Source organism: Puntigrus tetrazona, chromosome 13 (assembly GCF_018831695.1).
Source record: "Puntigrus tetrazona isolate hp1 chromosome 13, ASM1883169v1, whole genome shotgun sequence".
Lineage (NCBI taxonomy): Eukaryota > Metazoa > Chordata > Actinopteri > Cypriniformes > Cyprinidae > Puntigrus > Puntigrus tetrazona.
The window spans coordinates 17,334,314-17,359,351 of NC_056711.1; the positions used below are offsets into that span (position 1 = coordinate 17,334,314).

Below are 25,038 nucleotides of genomic sequence, written 5' to 3' on the forward strand. Positions count from 1 at the left end.
ATGTCCCCATCAGCCCAGATCTCTTTCCCAGCATTACCGTCATCATCATCATCATCATCATACAGTCAACCCATCACAAATCCAGCGCTCATCTAAGAGTTAACGCTGGACAAATGGAAGATTTTTGAAATTGGTAAATGAAATAAATATAAATGAAAATACTACAGCTATTTGCACCATCTTGCAGAACATATAAGCATCATACTGAATGCAGCTATTTGATTACTCAGTTTATCACATTATGAGCAAATATTAACATCTAAGGCACCTTTCGTACAGCACTACAGTAAATTGTCATAAAATTTAAAAAAAGTCTGATGTTTTCTTTTGTTGTCCAGCATGCAGCTGACATCGTAAGGCCTCGTAAGGTTATTGCTATTATGACAGTTTACTTAACAGCAAACCAAAGAGCACTCGCTCAATAAACCTTGATTACACCGACAGAACAGCTGATTCGTTGCTTGTATGCCATCATGCCTGTGACATATTTTAAACCTATGTTTAAATTAGGTTCATTGTGGTCATAAGTGCAAATTTGACCACTTCTGAAAATGATACCATACACCACTGAGCATTGCACAAATGTGTCAAAACGACGATCGATTGTCTGTCTTTATACAAATAATTCTTTTGCACAAAATTCAATGCATGTGCCCTGAAGACAAACAAGATCCAAGCACAAATATCTAGACACACACACAAGCGCACTATCTAGTGACCCGTGAAAGCCCAGCACAGCAGGCAATAACATCCTACAGAATATGCAGTAATATCCTCATTAGTTTATATTCAGACACTGTGACTATATTCACACTCTATATTACACTCCTATATTCAGCCTGTTGTCATCGTAATGTTCTGACATTTCTAATGGAAATCGTGGATCATGTTATGGAATAGCAACTTCTTTATTCCATGCACTCGTTCTCAGGACCACGGGAGGGAAAACTGATGGAATTTAGATCAGATCGGGTGCTCTGCTGATGCAACCTGGTGCACTAATATATGTAGACAGGTCGTTGGGAGGATGCGTGTGTGTGTATGAGGGTCTTTAATAAGTGATCTGATGGCAGTGGACAGAGCGCCTGTGGGAGCCACGCTCTTCACACCTCCTACTGTTATCAGCTCACCCTTACCTTATATAACACACACTCACACGCCAACACAAGCCTCAAAAAAAACCTAAAGTCCACTGACAGACCCTCTCTCCTTCAGTGTCTGCAGTCATCTGTTATCAGATACGTGACACGCATACACACAAAAACTGTACGGTTTATACAGAGGTTCTGCTGGCTGTGTGTGTCAGTACTGACCTCTCAAAAACCTTGGGTTGTGGGTGTTGGGTTTTTGTTGGGACATTTGAGACTTTGGGTTTTGTGTACATCTTGTGTGTTGCTGTATATGCAAAACATGTATACAATTCTTATTTAATAATTTGATCCAAAAAAATAAATAAATAAATAAATATAAATATATATATATATATATATATATATATATATATATATATATATATATATATTAGAATTAAAAAAATCTATATAACATTTATAATGATATATAATTTAAACAATGTTATTTTGTAGTTGTAATTTGATAAAAAAAAAAAATATATATATATATATATATATATATATATATATATATATATATTATGTGCATTCAAATTTTATAACTCATACAATTAAATAATGTGTGTGTGTGTGTGTGTGTGTGTGTGTAAAATTGTATTTTAAATATATTGCTATTATTTTTAAATATTATTGATTATAAATAAATTATACATGATAAATGTTTAATCTAAGTTCAATCTAGTGTCTAATCTGTGTTTGATCTATGTGTCAAAAATATGATGAACGTTCTGCTCATTTAGCCATCAAAATAAAAATATGAAGAACAAAATCATGCTGTGGCCTTGTTTTTGGCAGGTGTATTTGTAGAGTATTTGTACTGTACATCTCATAAATTACGTGATACAAGTGACACATAGACCTCCACTGTCATGAGGATGAAGGCATTTGCTTAATAATAATAAATATAATATAAAATTTCATGGATTTTAAAGCCATGAAAGTTCCATTCTGTCCCATGTGCTTGTCTTGCCCAGCAGTACATGACGTGAATGTGTGTTTGTGTTCACCTGAGGCCGCGGGTGTCCTTTGACCAGACACTGCAGAACTAAAGTGTCCCCTTCTCTGATGGTGTAGATCCTTTCACTGATGTTGTCCTCCTTCACCACACACGTCTGCCCAGAATGCACAATCTGAGCGTTCGCAGGAGCTGAAGGACAGAGAGAAAATTAGCTTATTACATTACATTTTCCCTTTCTTTAGCAGTGTTTTTTTATATGCCTTACTAACTAAAACTAGTGAGGCTGCAATTCAACGTAATATTTTTTTTCCAGTGAGTGCATGATAAATTTGTACTCCCATGTACACAGTGGCATCAAAAAGCATTTGGATAATAAAGACACAATTAGAAATGTCTGGATAACACAGCGTTAGATAACAAAATAACAAACCAAATAATCATCTGCAAGCAAAACGTTTCACATTTCTTTCTACAATTTTCTCATATTCAGTAAAGGATCAGTCTAAACACTGTTTAATGCTCAAATACACAGAATATATATATAAAACATTAGGTAACACTTATTCACTTTTAACTACGACTATACCCTCAATACATTCCTAATTCGCTCCTTATTAATAGTTAGTAAGGTAGATATTCAATTTAGGTATTGGGTAGGATTAGGGATGCAGAATAATGTCATACAGAATAAGGCATGTGCACTTAATTACTACAAAAATGGCTAATGTCCAAATAATATGCATGCTAATAATACCCTAAAATATTAATTTATTAATAACAATTTTATTATCATTAATAATAATAATAATAATTAATAGTCAATAATTGTACAAGTGGACTTTGCAGAAAAAACTTATGGATATGAGATATGCCTAACGTGCATTTATAGATAAGCATGAATAAAAATATCAACAAGTTCTAATAAATTTTTAAAGGAAAATAGCACATCCACAAACAAATAATTTCATTGCATTTTCTAGTTTACACAAAAAAATTAAATTGTGTATATATATATATATATATATATATATATATATATATATATATATATATATATATATATATATTGCAAGAAACATTAACATTTCAGAAATAACTAAATTCATTAATTACCACTGGACTGCCTTTAATTGTTATTTAAACCCACTATACAATGAGTTCAAAGGTAAAATACAAACTGCATTAAAATGAGCCGCTACTGTTCAGACAAGAACAAATATTATAAACTGTAATGGTTCTGACGTCAACATCTGGGGAAAAAATAAACTTTCTATCAGATATAAACATCTTGCATGCATGAACTAACCATGCTGAAAAGAAAAGAACAGTACGAGAAGCAGACATTTCAAATGGCATCCTTCGTGCTACGTTCCATGTGTCAGATGTGCTTAAAACAGACCGTCTTAGCTAACAGAGATGGCTAGCTGGATGCGGTGGTCTTTGCTACAAGCTCTGAACAGAATTCATACTCAAGACCCTGGGGAATTCAAGCCAGCATCGCGGGCAGTCGAGCCCGGCGGTCACTGCCCGGTGAGTGCTTTGATTATGAAGAGGGAGGCATGTACCGCGACAGCCTACACACTGTAAACGAGTCCGCGTCGCTTATTAGCATTTGAAAGGGAGTCTGGGACAGGAAGAGCTGCGAGGCAATGCAGGACGTGTTTAGAAATGTGTGGAAACCGACAAACCTTTTATTTGCTAGTGGAATGGTGTGGTCAGGGCTGAGTGGGCATCACAGGTCGGAAATTAATGATGCTTATTAATGGTACAGTGAGGCCTGCGCTCGTGCTAACACCGCTAACAACCAGCGGAAGAGGATGGATCTCAAACACCTAAAAGAAATCCTCTTAACTCAGCAATTCTGTGCGTGACATTTCTCAAAGACGACCCTTATTGTGGGTTTCCACTCCCGTAGATATTATAATGATATCAAGGAATTTAAAAAATGGTTTTGAAGGCCTAGGAAAGGCATGGAAATTTAGGTAATGAATGTTGGTCTTTATGTCCTGCTACTTTTTTTTTAGAGAGTAGAGTAAAACTTTTTCACAACCAACGGTGAGGAACAATTCGTGAGCAAATCATCTAAAGTATCGACTCCAGATGTCGCTGTTATTATTAACTAAAATTATTTACAAATCTAAAATATAGCTGAAATAAAACTGGGAGTAAATATTGGTTTAAAACGTGAAAATGTGAAATAAGTTGAAGTACTAATATTACAAAAACTCTAATAAAAAATAAAAAAACTAGATAGAAATATAAAAAAAGATCATAAGTAGAAGCGAAAGACATTGGAACCGTTCAAAGAAGGTAACCCCACTTGCTGGAGCTAAATCGAAAGCTGCAAAAAGAATGAACTGAAATAAAAACTAGTTCAAAATATTATAGTATATACTACAATAATATATAAATAGTACATTGGATATAAAATGTGTGATGTCGCCTTTAACAGTAAAAATATAAATAAATTTATCAGTTAAAATAAATCATCTAGAATAAAACAGATCGTAAGGATTGCCTAAATATTATTTCTGTGTAAAGTAAAGCTAAAAATAAAATTTAAAAAACAAGCAAACCAGTTTAAAATTGAACTGAACGATGCATAATGAAATAGTTGTTTTTATTGACTAAAACTAAACTAAATCTATATAAAAATATAAAATGAAGCTATGAAGTCATGCCTGCCGTTTATATTACTGCGGCATATTCTATCATACCTATGTATCTGTGGTTGTATATCTGCATGAATGGTCATGTGACATGCATTTTAGGTTGTGTAGTATAAACAGAGATTATTTCTGAAACGCAGCGGAAATTATAGTGTAAACTGGGATCATTTTCATTCTAAAACACCATATGTATTCAGGGCCTTACATATAAAATATTACATTTTTGCATTGGAATCTAACTTAAATATGTTCAAGCCACATAGAATTCTTAAAACACATAAAATTACTAAAAATAAAAAAATACAATCAAAGGCTAATTCAAAATAAGAATAAAAATAATATAATAATATAATTGTATGTAAATAATACTGAAAAACTGGTTTCAACTATAACTATCATACAGATACAAATGTTAAGTATTGTGATGCTGGCACTAATTATGCTTGAAAATGAAATGGAAATTCATCAGTTCAAGATAAATACATCACTTTACACCAAAAATAACCCTCTTTCAAAATAAAGAGAGACTGTTTGTCTGTATGGATGTAAGAGAAAATAACAGCGTGGTCAATAGAGAGGTCTCCTCAAAGACAGAGCCAATGAATTTCTCCATGATGTGATTATTATTGATCGGTTAAGTGTGAGGTGTGTTTGTGTGCGTGAGGTCCTTGCGTTAACAGCTGTGGGTGCACCACATAATGTGTGGATGACTGGACCTCACAAAGCACTTGGCCTCTCAGCAGGTGTGCGTGTGGAAGTGTGTGTGTGTCTAAGCCCCAGATTGCTGGCCACTCTCCTCTTCAGTGGGAGAGAACGCCCAGTGTCAGGGATGAGCTCTCTTTAACTCTACGGCCGGGTCAACATCTATCACTGTCACACTGGCCCAGTGCATCATGGGATGAAGACGATCCACATCTTCACATCGGTATTCGGCGGAGGTCGCTCGGGAACAGGATTCGTTTTGGGTCAACTACTGAGGAAATAAATATCACGGAGAACTAGTAACTAGAGTTCTTGTCTGACCGATAACAATATCTGCAGTATTTACAGTATATACTGTATACCAGATAGATAGATAGATAGATAGATAGATAGATAGATAGATGTTCAAATGATAGATAGATAGATAGATAGATACAACAATAGAAAGACTGATGATCAAATGATAGATAGATAGATAGATAGATAGATAGATAGATAGATAGATAGATAGATAGATAGATAGACAGATAGATAGATAGATAGATAGATAGATTGATAGATTGATAGATAGATTGATTGATGATCAAAAGATAGACAGATAGATAGATAGATAGATAGATTGATTGATTAATGATCAAAAGATAGATAGATAGATAGATAGATAGATAGATAGATAGATAGATAGATAGATAGATAGATACAACAATAGAAAGACTGATGATCAAATGATAGATAGATAGATAGATAGATAGATAGATAGAAAGACTGATGATCAAATGATAGATAGATAGATAGATAGATAGATAGATAGATAGATAGATAGATTGATTGATGATCAAAAAAGATAGATAGATAGATAGATAGATAGATAGATAGATAGATAGATTGATTAATGATCAAAAGATAGATAGATAGATAGATAGATAGATAGATAGATAGATAGATAGATAGATAGACAGATAGATAGAAAGGCTGATGATCAAATGATAGATAGATAGATAGATAGATAGATAGATAGATAGATAGATAGATAGATAGATAGATAGATAGATAGATAGATAGATAGATGTGTTGAATCTGTGGGTGGTGAGTTGTATCAGGTAAACGTGTTAACAGAAGAGTACATGCTGGGCTGCTCAATTCTTTGCTTCTGTTGTGTGGGCAATGCTGTCATCCAACAAAAAGTAACTTCTCAAACATCTCCTTCTTTCTGCCTTTTCTCCTCCCAGCCCTGTCCATCCATCCATCCGTTCACCCATACAACCATCCATCTAAATCTGAAGCAAACAAGGTTCTCTCTGTGAGTTATCAAACTAGTCTCAAGCTAGCAGAGGGGAACACGCCGGAGGGGGTAGAAAGAAACAAAACAAATGGAGAGCGGCAAAGAGAGATGGAATATAAAAACAAATCAATATGAGACACACACACACATACACAAACAAATGAACACAGCCATCCGAACCTGCACACACAGTCACAATACAGAGAGAGGGTGATACAAGCGAAGGCAGGAGTGTGAATACAAACATGAAAAACACAACTATAAAGCAGACATGGTTTTTACAAATACAACTGGGAAGCATGTACATATATCTTCTGAAATGCAGCAGGCTCCACTTATTTGATCAGAAATAAGAGTGATACTGTGAAATATTATTATTGCCGTTTAAAATAGCTCTTATCTATTTTAATAAATATGAAATTACTCCAATAAACGAAAGTACTCCAGTCATCGGCGTCATTGGTGTCCCATGATCCTTCAGAAATCATTTAATATTCTGATTTTGCTGCTCAACAAATATTTCTTATTATTATAAACGTTGATACAGGAGTCTATGACAAATATTCAATATGTAAGGAATAACTGACGATGGACTGTTGCCAAATAAATGTATTAATTTCCCAAAAAAACACTCACCCAAAGCATTTGAACAGCAAAGTAATAATTCAGATGATTAGTTGTAATTAATTGCATGCAAATTAAAATCAGTTTACATAATATAAATTTATGTGTACCATGTATCTTTAGGTATATATATATATATATATATATATATATATTTTTTTTTTTTTTTTTACTTTTTTTTTAATATATAAACATAACATATGCATACATGCATGAGTTTGTATTTATATTTTACAATTCATATTTAACATAACAATTATGCACAGAATACAAGCATATTATGTAAACAAATAAAATGCTAATATTTTATCTCAATATTTTTAAAAACCCCTGTATGACTGAAACCTATAGTATTATATTTAGTGATGTTTTTTCTAGCATTTCTTTTTTTTTCAGTACATTAGAGGGTAGAAAATTAATAATGTGTAATTTTAGGATAACCCGTGCTTATGAAGAGCCCAAATAACAGGATGACAAACGCAGCGCTGGGAGGAGATTACACAGAGCAAATTAGGGCATGTGTAAAAACTGCAGGTGTAATTGATGACCCGAGCTGCTGTTTGCTCCACCTGCACCCACGGCCCTCTGGGAACACTTCTGCACCCCCTTCTGACCGGCTTCAACTGTTGCTCAAAGTTTTCTAGAGCATCGCCTCGCCGTTCTTCACGCTCCACACATAAATCATAGCAGAAATGCTCCCTGCTGAGGAGCTTCACCAGATCTACTGTTTCACTCACGTCCTGGAGTCACACACTTATTCATCGGTCCCGCGTCTCCCACTGTCCCGAGAGAGAAAGAGAGCGAATTATTCATCCTGCGGGAGCTGAACGGCACGTCTATGAGCACGTTTCCTGAGAATAAATACAATTCTTTAGAGAGAGAGAGAAAGACTGACCAGCAGGTCTAATCTGAGCGTTAGTCGTGTCAAGGTGTTTTATTGAGTGTTTGCTTGTTCTGTGAGGAGCTGATAGCTTTCACTGCGGCTCAATGCGGATCAGCCCTCTGACAAACACAACTATTGGCAAAAACGAGCGCTAGGGCAGACGGCATCTCATCAGACAAGCGTCTCTGGCAGCGAGAGGAGCAGGGCTGAGTGCTGCCTGGAGGTGCACATGCCAGGACTTCTAAATGTCTGGATTGAATGCATTCACACTGAAGCGTCATGCCATTCAAACTTACGTGCTCCTCAGATCAGAGCAGCGAGATCTTCTGGAACGCAACTTCTCAAAAGAACTTTTTTTGTAACGTGCAGTTAAAGGGATAGTTCACCTAAAATGGAAATTCTGAGGTCATTCACTCAACCTTTAGCTCATCCAAAATCAAAAAAAAGACGTTTTGTAAAATTAAAGCCATTGACGTCCAAAGCTGTACTGGGTTTGCTATTTTGGACTCACAGCAGAAGCATTCTTTTCCATTTCTTGAGTAAAATATCTGTAACAGAAATTAATTATCACTAATAATTTGTCCGAATGTGGTGAAGGATTTCATACAAAAGAGACATATTATGCTCCTTTTTATAAAATGCAATATAAGTCTCTGGTGAATGTGTCTGTGAAGTTTCAGCTCAAAAATAAACGCAGGAACACTCCTTACCATTTCCTTACCTTTCTCTTTAAATGCAAATAAGCTTTTGTGCCCCACCCCCTTTTCCCAAATAGAGCTGCGCCTGCTAAAAACATCTGTTTTGGTTCTGATTATCATGTTTATTACGCTCAAATAATGCATAAATACAAACTAAATAGTGTTCTGCGCTCATCTGTGCACCCAAAGACAGAACGGTTAGCATGTTTTGCTCAAACATTCCCCACGGCATTAGAACTGGTAATCGTTGTCACTTGTGAAATCAAAATTTCGACGACTTAGCAGATGAAAATTTCCAAATTAAGGGGCTGTGATATTATAATGAGATCCCTTTGCAACATTATAAAGGGAGCGAGATCAGCATTTCCTTGTTAAAAAAGTCAACAGAAATCTTTGTTGTACACGTTCATTAGAGCTAAATTTTATTTAATTGAACATATTACTGTAGCAGCATTACTAAAGACGTTATATTTGTAAAAATATTTTATGCTTACTTTAAAACTACAACACATATTTTTTTACGGCACGCAATCAAATCACACCTTTCACAGGCACCGAATTTCCTTGGTGTCAAAACAAACAGGAGACACAATGGCCAAGGACAGCAAAGCGAGGCTTGTGTTCAATAGGGTTAGAAAGGGACAACGTCTCCTGTCAACACAGCATGCTTTTCATCTAACGATTAATTTCCCATCATGTTTACTGCAGTGCTTTAATTTCCCTCACCTACTTGGTCAACACAAGACCAGACGCAATTTATTGACCAGCAGAACATGCTGACAACTGTGATTTTTCTTAAAAGGCTTCGGAAAACTTTTTCTTACCTCAGGCATATTTCAAGCCTCATAACTAGACTGGCTGTTTCTCAGCTGTCTGAGCTATACTTAAAACACACAGAAAAGTGATCCTAAAGAACCATAAAAGAGACAGAAACAGTGAAAGTATATTACCAGAGGGTAAAAGAAACGGTGAAACGCGAGGAAACCAAAATTATTATATTATTATATGGAAATAAGACAATTAATATACTAACATTACTACTATTGATTAAGTGATTAAATAAACTGAATATTATAATTCAATAGATTAAATTCAATATCAATTAAAAGGCCATTCTTCACACGAAACATAATACATATTTAATTTTAAAATAAAAAATATTTATTTAAATATATTACTATATAATTTATCTGCATTTATACATTTTAGAATAATTTATTAATTTAAAAATTAATAATTTAAAAGTGAAGTTTAACTTTAAATTTTATTAAATGTAACATTTAAAATATATTATTATTATTATTATTATTATTATTATTATTATTATTATATCTGATGATATATGCAACTAATTGTAATTTTTGATAAATTAACAAGTATTATAATAATCTGATTAAAAATTTAACTTTATTAAATCCTTATTACATGCAGAATGGAGCTGAAGGTTGAACAGGTAAGTAAGAGGTCACTTTAATGGTGGAGGAAGATTATGAAGACCAAAAAAATTGTATTTAAAATAACATACACTAATGAGTCGCTCACAATAAGACCAGGAGTGTGCATTAAGGAAGCAAATAGGGTTGATTTTGATTCACGTGGACTTTAATGAGATGTCAGGCCTCTTGCTTGTGTATTAAAGCTATTTGTCTCTGTTGTGAGAGGGCTCTTTCATCCATTAGCGCCGTATGAGAGTAAACAGGCCCACGCTGCGCTGCGAGGATTCTTTGGGCCCCTGTCGGAGTGACTGAGGGCCTCTGAGAGGAGCGAGAAAAACGACAGGGAGGATGTGAGCTAAAGTAAATTTGCAGGATCACTACAGTGACGGTTTTAGTGGCAGTGACAGAAACTGATTAAAGGACCACTGTGGAGAGGAAGAGGGAGAAAGAGCGAACGTAACCCTGGAATTAATGGTGTTGCCATCCTTCTTTCATCCTTCTATCACCACCCAGATAACAGAGGAAGGCTTATAAAATGATATATGCGGTTATAAAAACCATAGCATGTAAATCACATCCACCCAATCACTCCAGAAACGCAGTGAATTCATGAAACTGGTTAAAAAGTACAGGTCATAATTCACCCCACCATCATAAAATACTGTGTATTTTAATAATTATAATTGCATTATATATATATATATATATATATATATATATATATATGTATATGTATATGTATATGTATGTATATATATATATATATATATATATATATATATATATATATATATATATATATATGTATATGTATATATTTTTTTATAATTTAATTTTAATTTCTTGTCACTTTAGTGTCAAATGAAAAGCAATGCATCAGTTACTTATGTAAATGCAGTAAAAAAAAAATACAAAAAAATGATATATATATAGTAACTGATGCATTGCTTTTCATTTGACACTAAAGTGACAAGAAATTAAAATTAAATTATAAAAAAATAAGTAAAGAAATAAAGAAGACTTTTAATTTTATTTTTTATCAACCTTTATTATTATTATTAAAATTATCATTATTAAATTACTTATGTGCTGTATACTGTATAATATATTATTACAATTAAATCACAAAAATAATATATGCACGGTGCACAGTGTTGCAATTATACTGGATTTTGAACATTAATTCAATTGAAATGATTTAATATTAAAGTTATTTAATTAAAAATGCACTATACAACACAATTACGTAGATTGTGTAAATATATTCAACAGGCTTTATTTTATTTTAATTTTTGTTTCTTGTATTTTTTTTTTTAATTTTCTCTCATTTTAGGGCGTAATACGACCTGGATGTGTTTTTGTGATATCTGAAAATTGCGAGAAGCCTGATCACATTGCCAGAAGTGAGTTGCTTTTAACTGGCATAGACACAAACACCAACACCTGCAGTTACACAAACATTATGGCAACAATGACTACAAACAGCGTTTCACACAAACACATCCAAATCTCCCACAGCCAGACGCACAAACACATGTAATCAGGGCGGCCCATATTGGCAGATTTCAAACAGCCTGTGTTGAGTCAGTCTGAGGGCGAGTGGATCAGAACAAGCCTGATCAAACAACATGTTGAGTGCAGCCAAAAGAGGATGGACGAAAACAGACACAAAGAGAACGTGAAGAAAAAGCCAGTTTGAAGGCCCATTCGCAACAAGCAGCTGACTTTACAATCAATTCCTTTTTTTGTGCATGCAAAAACCTCAAAGGCCCATGATATTTAAGTTGAAGTAAGTCATTCGAGTTGCCAGATGTTATAAAATGTAGCAATCGGTTCTGGAAATAACTTCATTTTCTCAAAAGGGGAACTGATAACTTATATAAACCTTTAAAGACAGACCCGTTGTGAGCTCTGAGGTTCTTCAAGCCGATTCGTTTTTTAAATAACCACGTTTAACAACAGAATTTACAATGAAAACTACATTACCCATGATGCTGTGCAAGTTATGCGTGGTATTATTTCAATATGTATAATTTGCACTATACTTCAAAATATAGTGTTTATACAGACATCATTGACAACTCTGAATTAATAGTTATATATTTCACCATTGTTTTAAATCTGATTGCGTCATTAGCGATGCTTCATGGGATTGTAGTTCTTTCCTCATTAAAGCCATTACGTTCACAATCTAGTGTATTTTTTACAAAAATGGCTTGAATGTTTAATAGAGATATATATATTTTTTTTACATATGAAGTGTACTTATAGCTGTTTTTTCTGCATATTAAAACCAGTTTAGGTTAAGTGTTTTACGATTAATTGTGGTTTGTTTACATAATATATGTATGCGTATGTTTATTATATATATATAAATACGCACACACGTACACATTTATAAAATATATTTATTTATTATTATATTTTTTATATTCATGCATGTTTTTTATATATATATATATATATATATATATATATATAAACATGCATGTGTTTGAATTTAGATATACATAATAAATATACACATAAATCCATTATGTTACGTCGATTAATCATTTGACAGCACTCTTTTTTACACTTAATTAAACTCCATACTTCAAGCATGTGGAATAAAAGGAGTGACATCTTTTTCGACACATTTCATTCTTGCTGAATGTCTTGTTCCATTCGGAATTTCATCACATTGTGAAAGTAAAATGGTTTGCGAAAGTCGTTCCATGTCAGCTATAACCGATGACAACCGTGAGGCACCTCAGACAAAATTCAGCCATAATGTGTCACCCGGGCGACAGAACCCAAGTGTCTCTTACTGCAAAATACAAGCTTGTCAATCAAGAACCGGGAAGCTAGTCTGTGGTCTGGATGTCTCTAAGGACAAAGATGGCATGAGAGAGAAAAACAGAGACAAAGAGACAGAACAGGAGGTACAGAAACACACGTAGCGAAGGAGAGAGGGGGCAATGAACAGAATAGTAAAACAGAAAGATGAAACTGGCACCTCAGATCTCCTGTGCAGACTGACAGGACCAAGACACGGGGCGAGGGATGGAGAGAGAGCGAGGGAAGAGGAAGAAACAGAGATGGGCTACATCAGGGCACCTGCCTGGCATTCTTCGTGAATACAGCATGTCTGCATCCCATCAAAGCCACGGCGCACTGACAACATCCCTGCTCGAGAAATTCTCTGTGATTACACACTTCATTTCTAACCTGGAGTGAGGGCTTCAGCATCGCCTGAAATGTTCAGATCAGGTCACCTCCTTTTATGTCTGATGGATCTTGCCAAGGAACTATCAGAGTGTCAGAGATTCTCTCAGGCAAAGGTCAGAAAGAGGTTTTAACACAAGAGAGCAACAGACATGTGATAAAACCCGTGAAATAACCTTAGTTTAAATACTAAAAAGAGCAGATCTGCCAGACATTTAGCTGCTTTTTACAGTTATAATAAGATTTTTTTAAAAAAAAGAAACTAATACCTTGACTCAGGAAATCAAAACACCAAATCACAAGTGACAGCGAAAAACATTACTGAAAATACAATTCAAAAAACATGAATGATTGTTGAGCAACAAAGCAACGATTTTCGAAAGTATCATGTGACACTGTAAACTGAAATTGTAATATTTCACAATATTGCTGTTTTTCTGTATTGTTCAAATAATTGCAGCCGTTTTGAGCAGAATATACTTCTTCTATTGTATAATTATATATTGATTAATTTAGCATAAAAATATAGACTTATTTCTGTCCTTGCTAATATTAGTAGGGTTTTTTTATGATTATGACAGTATGTAGATAGGAAACTAATTGAGAGAGAAAGGGGTGCTGTATCTGGAAAAGTCTGCAAACTGGGACTTGAATTAATTTATATAATACATTTAAAAAAAAATTAACCAATATGTTATTAGCCTATGAATGCACAGTATAATATACATGCGTAAATTCCTATTATTTAAACACATATAATGTAAAGCACATACGCATTTTCTGATACAGGTGGCCTTTCTGTGACTTCATGCTTATATATCACAAAATCCTGTCCATTCTAAAACGCACACGCACATCTGTCTCAGCTGCATTACAAGGGAGTTGAGAAGGTGAGCAGCTGGTGCAGGTTAAAATTAGTGCCGTTCTGTCTACAGGTGTTTGTGTATGTACTGTATGTAGCTGTGTGTGAGAGCAGCATATGCTCAGGCCAATCTCTCTCTCCACTGGAGTCTAATGGGCACAAAGAGGTGAAGAAACGAGGGATGGAGGAATAGATGAGAAGAAAGACTGCTGGGTCATCAGCCCATCTGTCTGACAGACATATCACAGCGCTGAGAGAATGAGCAGAGATGAGGTGAGGTAAAGCTTTGAGGCACAAGGTCAAAGTGGAATTTATGCTGGTGCAATCGTTGTTCACACAGGGACCGACTATTGTATTGTAACAGACAAAACGTTACTTGGCTTTATGGTTGTATTTAAGCTCTTTTATCTCTTTTGATTTGATGGTATCATGTATTTGGGTCACGTGCAGTACCTCTAGGAGGTAAAAGGGCATATAAGCTTGATCACGATAGAGCAAGTCTTCGTTTCGAAGAGGGAGACCGGCTGGTTGGCTTTTTAACGTCCTTGGTTGAGAGCTCTTGAGTTTCTGCTCAGCTGTGAGTATTGTTTGATTTATTTACCTACTGAAAATGCGTCTGTATTATGAAGTTACTGATTTCAGCTGTTTGCTTTCTTTTAGCAAGGACTTCATTAGCTTATGCCTACACCTGTTTTATCCTTGAAATGTTTGCTTTCAATGTGCCGTTGAGCGGGTGTTTCGTAAATCACCTCTGGATACGGGGTGTATTATTAACATCGCCGATCAAGTCCCGTAGTGAAACTACAGCGTGTGGGCTTCTCAGTACAGCAACACTGTGGATTAAATCCACTCATCGCACTCAAATATCAGAAAACCTGCTCTCATCTTTCTTGTATACTTCAGCTGATCTCATCATTTCATTGAGGATTGGGCAAAAGAACATTTAAATTGACTTATGCTTTATTCATTGGGTTGCTGCGCCTGTTTAAATAATAAAATAGAAACTTAAAGATCATGTGTGTTGTGAACAGTATTTTAATCAGTACGTGTCAGAAAAAGATTAAGTGTTACAGTATTTACTAACAGGTGAGTACTAAATTGTTTTGCTCAAAAGCAGACAGGTGTTTTTTTTTGTAAAAAAAAAAGAAAAGAAAGAAAAGATAAAGGTCCTGTTCAAATAAGCATATTTATGTCTAAACAAACAACTTTATAAATACATAATTATTTTTAAGAACAACACTTACATCCACTAAAAAAACCAAACGTATATGTGATTGCCACAGTTTTATATTAATCCAAGAAATTAGGCTTTTCTATTTTTAGTTTCCTGGATCCATATTGGCTCTAATTCAAACTGTGAATAATTAATGAGTATAAGGTAGACTTTTAACTTTTTTGTTTTAACAAATGCTCAATGTCAGACCTAAATGCACTCATGGACTGTGATATCTGTGTGTGAGAGTGTGTGTGTGTGTGTGTGTGTGTGTGTGTGTGTGTGTGTGTCTTTACACAGTAGCACACAGTCTTCATATATTGCAAGAGTGAAGAATCAGTGACCCTATTACACAATTAATATGCATTACAACAATATTTATGAGAGCTCTCTGCTGTTTTTACAACCAGCCGTCTGTGTTCATGACTCAGAGACCAACAGCACGCTTCCTCTAATACAGACGACAGGGACAGTCACAGGTTACACCAGAAACATACTCTAACGCAGACACCAAAGCTTGAACGGTGCTTTACAAGCAGATGCAGTTGGTCCAAACGTTTATTGTGTAACTACTTTTAAATCACAAATTATATAGCAGCATAGCGATTTGATGAAAACGTTAAACTGAACTGAGGACATTTAAATCTTAATGAGTCAAGCCACATCACATTAATATAGAGGTGTATAAAATAACAGGAAAAAAATCGTAATGCAGTAAAACGAATCAATTATGAGAGAAATTAAATTTTATCTGTGAATCAGCTTCAAGCTGTATGTTATTAAGATGTTTGTCTGTGCAAAGAATGTTACAGTATAACACATGGTAACAAACCTCGCTATTCAACTAGCTTCTTTACCTTGCACAGCAAACCTCGCAATGATTTACCTGAAAATGACCACAAAATTACAGCACCCCTTGTGGCAATGCAGAGAACGCGATACGTTTCTGACATTCTGGAAGAACAACACATAAAACTGTGTTTCAAACAAGTTTAAAAAGTGCAATGAGAAAGTGCAAAGCAAACTTATATCTCGTCTGTCTCTTTTCACAACTGTGACGTGAATTAAATGCTTTTTTTTTTTTTTAGAACGATCATCTTCCAAAAAGTGAAGGAACTAAATTTTAGATTCTAAACGTGTAGGTATAATAGTCGATATGCCCCGGGTTCAAGTACCTGCATAGAGTATGCTGCGGACACGAGTCCTGAATAACTCAACATTATGAGCCGAGCAAGACTGCCTCCTTATAAAGCTGTGTGCTTTTAAGAGGCAGCTGGGTAAAGCGAGTAAATGTTGTACAATGACCCTCTCTCTCTCTCTCTCTCTCTCTCTCTCTCACTTTACCTTCTCTCATCTTCCACTCCCACACACACCACTCAGTTGGACGTTTTCACTCACCCACACAAAGAACACACACACACACACACACACACACACACTCTTGCATCAGTAGCGTTTGGTGATGACTGTTAATGTAAAATGTGTGACCTTCACTTCGGCTCGGAGTCCTAATGCCACCATCCCACAATGCAACTGGAGCTGATCGCATACTTGCAGACACACATGCAGACGGGCACGAACGCATTTATATAGTCATTTCACAGTTTCTCACAGATTCAAACTCCAAAAAGTGAGTCATGAAGTCTAAACGCATCATGATCGTTCTGATCTTTTAGCAACAATTTCCATTTTATGTCTTTTTCCTGCTTTTTTTGTGCATTTTATGCACATAAATGAGATTACTTTAATATCTCATTTGTTCTCCAGAGACAACAAAAAGGTTAACATTAAGATATTTGTAGTTTGGTTTTCCCCAAAAGTTGCTGTTTGTTTGATCAGATCAAAACGTTGCACTGTTGTTTGAATATCCCAAACAGTCCAACCATACAATGGTTTAACCAAAGACATGAGTTTGGGGTTGCACTGAATGAAAAGGGAAAAATCGTATGGCGACCTACTGGTTGCCAAAATTAATAAAAAAATTAATTTGCATTTTCAATCAGACCAACTCCCTTTTCCCAGTGACAAGTGGGCGGGGAATATGCTAATGTTTCTCACTGACGTCAACCTGAAACGGCTTGGGTTGCATTCGTTTTAAAAATTACTCGTTTCACTAATTCAGAGTCAATAACTTTATACACGGTGCGTTTTCAGATTTAATTTTCATTTACTTAGTGCTGTGTTACACACTGCATGAAAGGTGATATTCAAAAATGCATAACAGGGCACTTTGCCGTAATATCAATCCCCTAGATTTTAAATAGCAAAGCGGAAAGATTTCAGTGAATTAGGGCGTAATTTTTGTAAACACATTTGCGAAACATTGTAGCACAATACAAAACGACCGTATTCCAGTCATTAGAATCTCGTTAAAACACCATTTCAGAATAACCGAGACTACACATTCAAATGATTATATGCGTCATGCTAATGAAAATTCGTTGGTGAAAATCAGCATGTTTTTGTGAGATTCGTCCTTTAGCCTCATTTGAATGCTTAATATCATGGAGAGAGACAATAAGAGTGTCTGAACGTGTTCACGTTCTTTTCGACAACACCATCGATCTCAGGCACAGCCCATCACTCTCCTAAAGTATCACAGACTCTCAAAAGCGCTCTGAGAACCAGCTGATTAAAGAGCGCTGAATGAACGGCGTGTTTCCCCCGCGCGTCCGGGTGCAAGCAGGGTGCACTGAGCCGGCATGGCCTGAAGCAACGGCCCCCTGACCCCAGCTTTCACTGCCTAACACAGCGTGAACGCTCACCGTAATTAGATGCGGTGTGACAGCGGCTCATTATTCCTGGAATGCCTACGACTGAAGGTGAGCGTGTGTGTGAAGATTGTCATACAGCCGGCGAAGAGCGTCTGCTGTGAGAACGGGGGCTATACGCTTGAAAGATCCAGTAAGATCGGCTTTGATAAATGACGGCTCTATCATGCCCTAGATCGATCTAGTGGAGAGAGAAAAAAAAAACACCTGGATGGAGAAGAGAGAAGATTTTCTGGCCATCGCAGTGCTGAAAAGAGGACAAGGGAAAAAACAGGTGCACTCATTTCTTCTCGCTGACCTTGTCTCGGAAGCTTCCGGTCTTTTTCAGCGCACAGACACACACACGGATTGTAAACACAACGTTCACGTCATCCGTGCCACAAAGAGGGAGAGTTTGCGACAGCACATCACACATACTCACTCAAGCGTGTCTGGATGAGACACCCAAATGAAACTGCCCTCTACTTATGAAGTTCAAACTCTAAGCTGCGTTGAGTTTCCCAGGAGGCGTTTCTGCAGGAGAACGTAATGAGATTACATCCAACATATAGCGACATTTCACCTCAATAACATTCACATTGGTAATTTAACCATAGCCTGCAATACTACACACAGGAACAAATGTTTGTTTTTATTCAAATCTAATAACTGTCTTTCTAATCACTGTCTTTCTGCTGATGTAATCAGAGCAGTGTGGGTGGGACAAATAATATTAATCAATAAAATCGTCATCTGACATCCAATCATGTCAAAATTAAAATCACAACTATAATGATATCAACATCTTTGGACTCGCTTTCATTGACAACCAATCAGAATCCATCGTGCTTTAAAGAGCTTGGGCATTTAAAGTGGCAGATGACAAAACTGCCTCATTGTTGTCTCGTGCATTTCAATACAGAATGTGTATAATGAATTGTGTCCAAAATATATTTATATTATATTCTAAACATTGGGCAGTCCAATCAAATTAAAATTCTAGAAGGAAAGAATTATGGCTTGTATTACTTACAGTTTATTTCTTTTAAACTGGAATGTCAAACTGAGCCACTATTATCAGACGTTTATTACTGCTCATGTGCAGTAAATCATTCATGTATATGGAAAATGTGTGTAGGCTGTACAGCATTCATGTTAGTGTAAGCCCAGTAGTACAATTTTGGTATAATAGCTTTGATACACTGTTAAAAGCCATTCACGCAGAACACATTTTTTGCTTTAAAAAATGTGTTCTGTGTGGGCAGTGGGATGTGGAAAAAACGCAACTTCTCAAAACGTTTCATAAGTTGAACTTATTTTAACCTGAGTTCCGTGTTTTTAGAATACTATGTCATGCACGGGATGCTGCAAAAGGCGTGAGATGTGAATGAAACAGTCCATCTGGCACATTTACATAGAAAAACAATGGAAAGGCAGCACGGTGGAATGGAAAAACGTGTTCTGTGTGAATGGCCCCTTATTCATTCTAAATAGTAATACCGCAAAACCTTAATACATACTGTATCCTACAGAAACATTAAGAGCACATTTACATTTATGTTTTCATCCAAAGCAACTTACGAAGGATTCGAGGTATAAATTTCATCATATAGTCTTGCACCGTGGAGCATCCAGCGCCATGCTCCATCATTAAGCTACAATTACTCTGCAGCATGACAGTATGCTGTTCTGAACATTGGCTGTCTTTCCACCAGACCAGACACATTGTTGAAACATCAAGGATGTCTATACGCTCCATCTGTACATACTCGGCTACTGTGTCATCTTCTTTCTTATCTAGTAACGTTCTGAGAAGAGCAACTGGTCCTGTGTTTGAAGTGTTCTGATATTTTTCAAGGCTTATTTTTTCTATCTTGTTTCATTTCTTTTTGATGTGAAGCCCTCGACTTGTTTAGAGAGGCCTGGTAATTGAATGTTGAACACTTCATGAAGAGAGGCTTGACTTCTCACCAAGTTCTGATGCAGTGGACAGGAGGTGTCAGTTTCCATAAAGCGTCACCTCTCGCTAACAAACAGTCAGAAAAGTCAACACAGATACCTCACTGATGCCTCATTTGCAGCTGTTTTAATCGGCCGCTATACATATATACAAAATGGAGCGATCAAGACGACCCATGAACAATTAAAAAGAGAAAGCTGACTGTTTTAAATAACATCATAAAGGAAAATGCTGGAATATTTGATCAATTGGGTACTTTCTGCGTAAAAGTATTATATTATATTATATTATATGAAAATCTGGAATCTAAGGGTACAAAAAATATATACATATTGAGAAAATCAAGAAAATAATACATAATACATCAAAGAAAGTAATACATAATACTAAGGTATGAAATTTACAAAATATCTTTATGTTACATGATCTTTATTTAATGTCCTATTGATTTTTGGCATAAAAGAAAAAAATCCAGAATTTTGATCCATGCAATGTATTTTGGCTACTGCTACAAATAGCAACTTAAGACTGGTTTTAAAGTCCAGGGTCACATATTATATCATATCATATTATACAGTTTATTTCCACAAGACCACCAAAGACCCATAATGCAGAGAACACATGCCACAGTACACACCTCTTTATATAACCCGAAGACAGAAAGAAAGAAAGAAAAATACTTGGTCTGTCACACAACTCTACAATATTAATTACATCAGAGCAGCTTGTGAATAATTAAGAATGCCTATTTAACAGCTCTGAATAATTTAGGTCCAGTCAGGGCATGTGTGTATAATGTGATCGATAAGCACAGGGTTTAACCAATGAATCAGCAAAGGTCTCTGTTAGAACTGGTTGTGCTTGCATATCTATTCACTGCTGAGGCAGTCAATCATAAAGCGTGAAACCATGATTTCTATATTTGTGCTTTTGCTGCCACAATTAAAAAGGTTCATTTCCACAATGTACTATTTTACAATGCATACCCTCATACGGTTAAATATAACTCTACAATTATATATATATATATACAGCATCAATTCCTCACAAAACAATATCCAACTTTATCTCTCTATTTCCATTTCTTATGACTGCGTTCTTGCCGTTAGTAACAGTAGACGTAAAAATCAAGACATAATTAAGTCATTCTTAAGAATTGGGACAAAACAAGTGCAAAATAAAAAAAAATAAAACCTTGTACTAAGACAAATGAAATTGCATATATGAATCTTATATGTACTAATCTATTGAGCTATGCTTTGATTCAACCTCCCTACTTTTCTCTTTTTTTAACACAATGTGCTTCTCACCTTGGACTGTGTATATATAATTTAAACTTTATCTTGAACAGCAGTCAGATTTAACATTTCAGAACACATGTTAGAAGACAGATTGCACTTTCACATGTGACCAACAATTGGGGCGACAAATATAAAATATCATAATGAAATATCAAAATATTTAACTGATGGAGATGGTGGTGACGAATCTGTAGTCATTTTAAATATCGAATACATTGGATCAATTCATTACTGATTACTAACAGTAAGTATGTTATTGTTTATAAAGCTCTTATTCAAGAGACGCATTAAATCATTTTGTTGTATGACTGAAACACAAAATCTTACGGCGTTGAGTTCGTGTAGTAGCCATTTTGTATTTTTCTGCTGATGCTAGATGCTTATGGAACCTGCTTCAGGAGAATTATCTTCAATTATCTAAACATTTCAAATCATTTCCTCAGAAATTGGAAGACGGTGTTGCTGCATCATGGTTGTGACACAGGATATATTAACATTAGGATTTAAAGTGTTCTAAAACTATAAAACAGGGACAGTGATGCACACTGCAGAGGTGTACTGCGGCAAGGGGGTCCTTTAGAGTGACAGCTGCCTCTGATATTACCTGATTTTATTACATTTTAATGAATGTCTGACGGTGGTGACAAAAAGTGGGGACACAACTTTGAGACCTTATGAGTCACTGTATTTTTCATCATTACAATACATCTGTATTGATTTGAAAGCATATGAATGATTGGACCCTTCTCTGTGGACGCAGTTTTAGATGTAGTGCATAGACAATAAGTGTAGTCAGATTTGGTGTAATATTCAGAAAATTAAATTGAATGTGATATTTGTGTTAAATACGTTCTATTATTAATTCCTAATAGCATTTCAAATAGATTTTTTTTTTAAACCCTAATAGCAGCTAAACTTGCTGGGCCTCTTTTGTCCCGTGAATGACCGAATTAATCAAACCTTTCAGAGAAATGCAACACAGGCACTTACAGAAAGACAGACGTCGTCTTGTAAAAAGCCTGTGAATCATACAGCAATTTCCGATGTGGGCACAAAAAACTATATTAGTATTCTATGGAAGTTGTTCTCCCTCGCTAAAACATGTTATTGAAGCTATAGCAGAACCCCGCGGCACTTTGTGCTAATGTGCGCTCAGACTTGGTTTGCGTGTCCTCTGCAGAAGCGGCGTGCTAAAGCGTGCGACCGCTGACAGCTTCCTAAATGGTTTGTGGCTGTGGAATGAGCAGAAAGCCAGCTTTTCATGATATCTATTACAGTTTATTTAGGAAAGTGTCAGGAGGGATATTGCTGTGTCAAAACAGAACACACACGCGCGGGTGGAATGCTACGGACAGGCTACAAACCAGATTTACTGGAAAAGTGTCAGAAATGCAACTGCCTCGCTTTCAGACGTCCCTCACGGGAGAGAACGGATCGGCGGCATGTTCCACTGCGTTTGCAAATGAGCGACGCCGATAAAATAGTAAGATGCGATGCGTTAATTTATGTCCGACACTAAGAGGAATGTGTCTTAAAACGTTCTTAACAGGTGGTGCTGAAAATTCATCTGATACAGCAGTCTGTCTCGAAAAAAAATCGTCTTAAATACAGGTTAAGCTCTACGAACAGCACCTGTTGCGTTTTGTTGAAATACCACAGGCATTAATTGAGTTTCGTTAAAAGTCGTTCAGTGCAGAAATCTACTGTAATCTTCTGAAATCGTTACTTTTCACTTTTAATCATGCATGCTTGCTGAATAAAAGCAATAATTTAATTAGACTTACTTCGCAAGGATGCATTAAATAAAACTGATAAAAGATGGTGAAGGCATAATATTTTGCTCTTTTATGCCTCGAGGAATCCTTCAATCATGTTTTCGACAAAAAATATTAAGTCGTTTTAACAATAATAATAAGAAATAAGAAGTGATTCAGAAAATTTAGCTTTGCATCACAGGAATAAATAGAATATTAAAAGTGTTACTTTAGAAGATTATTATTATCACATGATTATTAAATAAACGCAGCCTTGGTATATTTATATCACATTATTTTCAAAAAAATGTTTTGTCATTTCTCATCAGTGCAGCTCTCAGTCACACTGAGCAGGTTCATTAATACATGAGAAAACATTGACATCCTGAGAATAACTTGCAAATTAACTCAGAGCTGCTCCTGTGTACACACAAGTGTGTGTGTGTGTGTGTGTGTGTGTGTGTGTGTGTGTGTGTGTGTGTGTGTGTGTGTTACCAGGAAAAGGACAATACAATTAATCAGACCGGAGTGTGGCTCTAGTCCCAGAGAAACTGATGTATACACACGGTAAAGGACTTAATTCACAAATAAACAGGGTTATAATTCAGAGAGAGCGGAGGAGAGTGAAAGCAGGCCATAAATATGTATTACATCGGGAGCAATATCATACATGCCAGAGAGAGAATAAAGAGAAAGAAAGACAGAAAGAAGGGGGAGGAAACTTCAGAGCAACAGACAGTGCATATATCATCATGAAATGATCAATCATAAAATGTGCCCTTTCAAACACACACAGAGTGATATTCCACGTCCCGTCCTCCAGCTATTACAGGTAGTACAGTCACATGCTCACGGGGAAGAAGAATCGCAAATGAGATCATCAGAAGACTTGTTTGTTTCACTTAGGCAGGAACGCGATCAACTGAGATGTCTGCACACTTATTTTTCTCCTGAGACAAAGCCTCGGTTATCTCACGTATATCACTATTAGACTTTCAGAAGATCACATTTAGGCAGATACTGAAGTCAAAGACCGTAATGTGAACTCGAACATTTCTCATCAAATTCTTCCAAGGCCAAATGATCTGAGCTGCTGTTCGTATTACCTGTAAAGCTCTATACTATTACTGCATGACAACAACTGCCTCATTTGTGTCTATTTATATTTCTCCCGAAGCACTATATAGGAGACACATCTCAGGTACGCTTAAATGAAGAATAACTGTCAACTCTAAAGTTCTCTGGAGCTGTGAAGAGCATAGGAAAACATGATAATAGAGCAATAACACTTTCATAATTCTATACCAATCGCAACTGGCATTCAAGTAAGTTTCATTTTTGTTGTATGAATGCTACATGGCAAATGATTTTATTGTTTTACTCTTATTCCAGACCCAGTCTTTTAAAGGATTAGTTCACCCAAAAATTAAAATTAGCCTGAGTTTTTGAAGTCATATACACCTAGGATGGCTTGAGGGCTAGTAAAACACAGGCTCATTTTCATTTTTGGGTGAACTAACCCTTTAATGTTAAAATAGGAAAATCCAACACAAAAATATGAATTAGTACATTTCTCTCATGATAAGTTTTTTCCTCTCGCAATTCT

General features: G+C 35.7%; 1 protein-coding gene across 1 annotated transcript in view; it reads right to left on the reverse strand.

Annotated features, from left to right (window-relative positions):
- The window catches only part of LOC122356833 (MAM domain-containing glycosylphosphatidylinositol anchor protein 1), a 152,917-nt gene that overhangs the window by 121,381 nt on the left and 6,498 nt on the right, over positions 1 to 25,038 (reverse strand). The window contains exon 3 of the mRNA XM_043255906.1: positions 2,141 to 2,280. Coding sequence (XP_043111841.1) covers positions 2,141 to 2,280 — 140 coding nt within the window. The remainder of the gene's footprint in view (positions 1 to 2,140; positions 2,281 to 25,038) is intronic.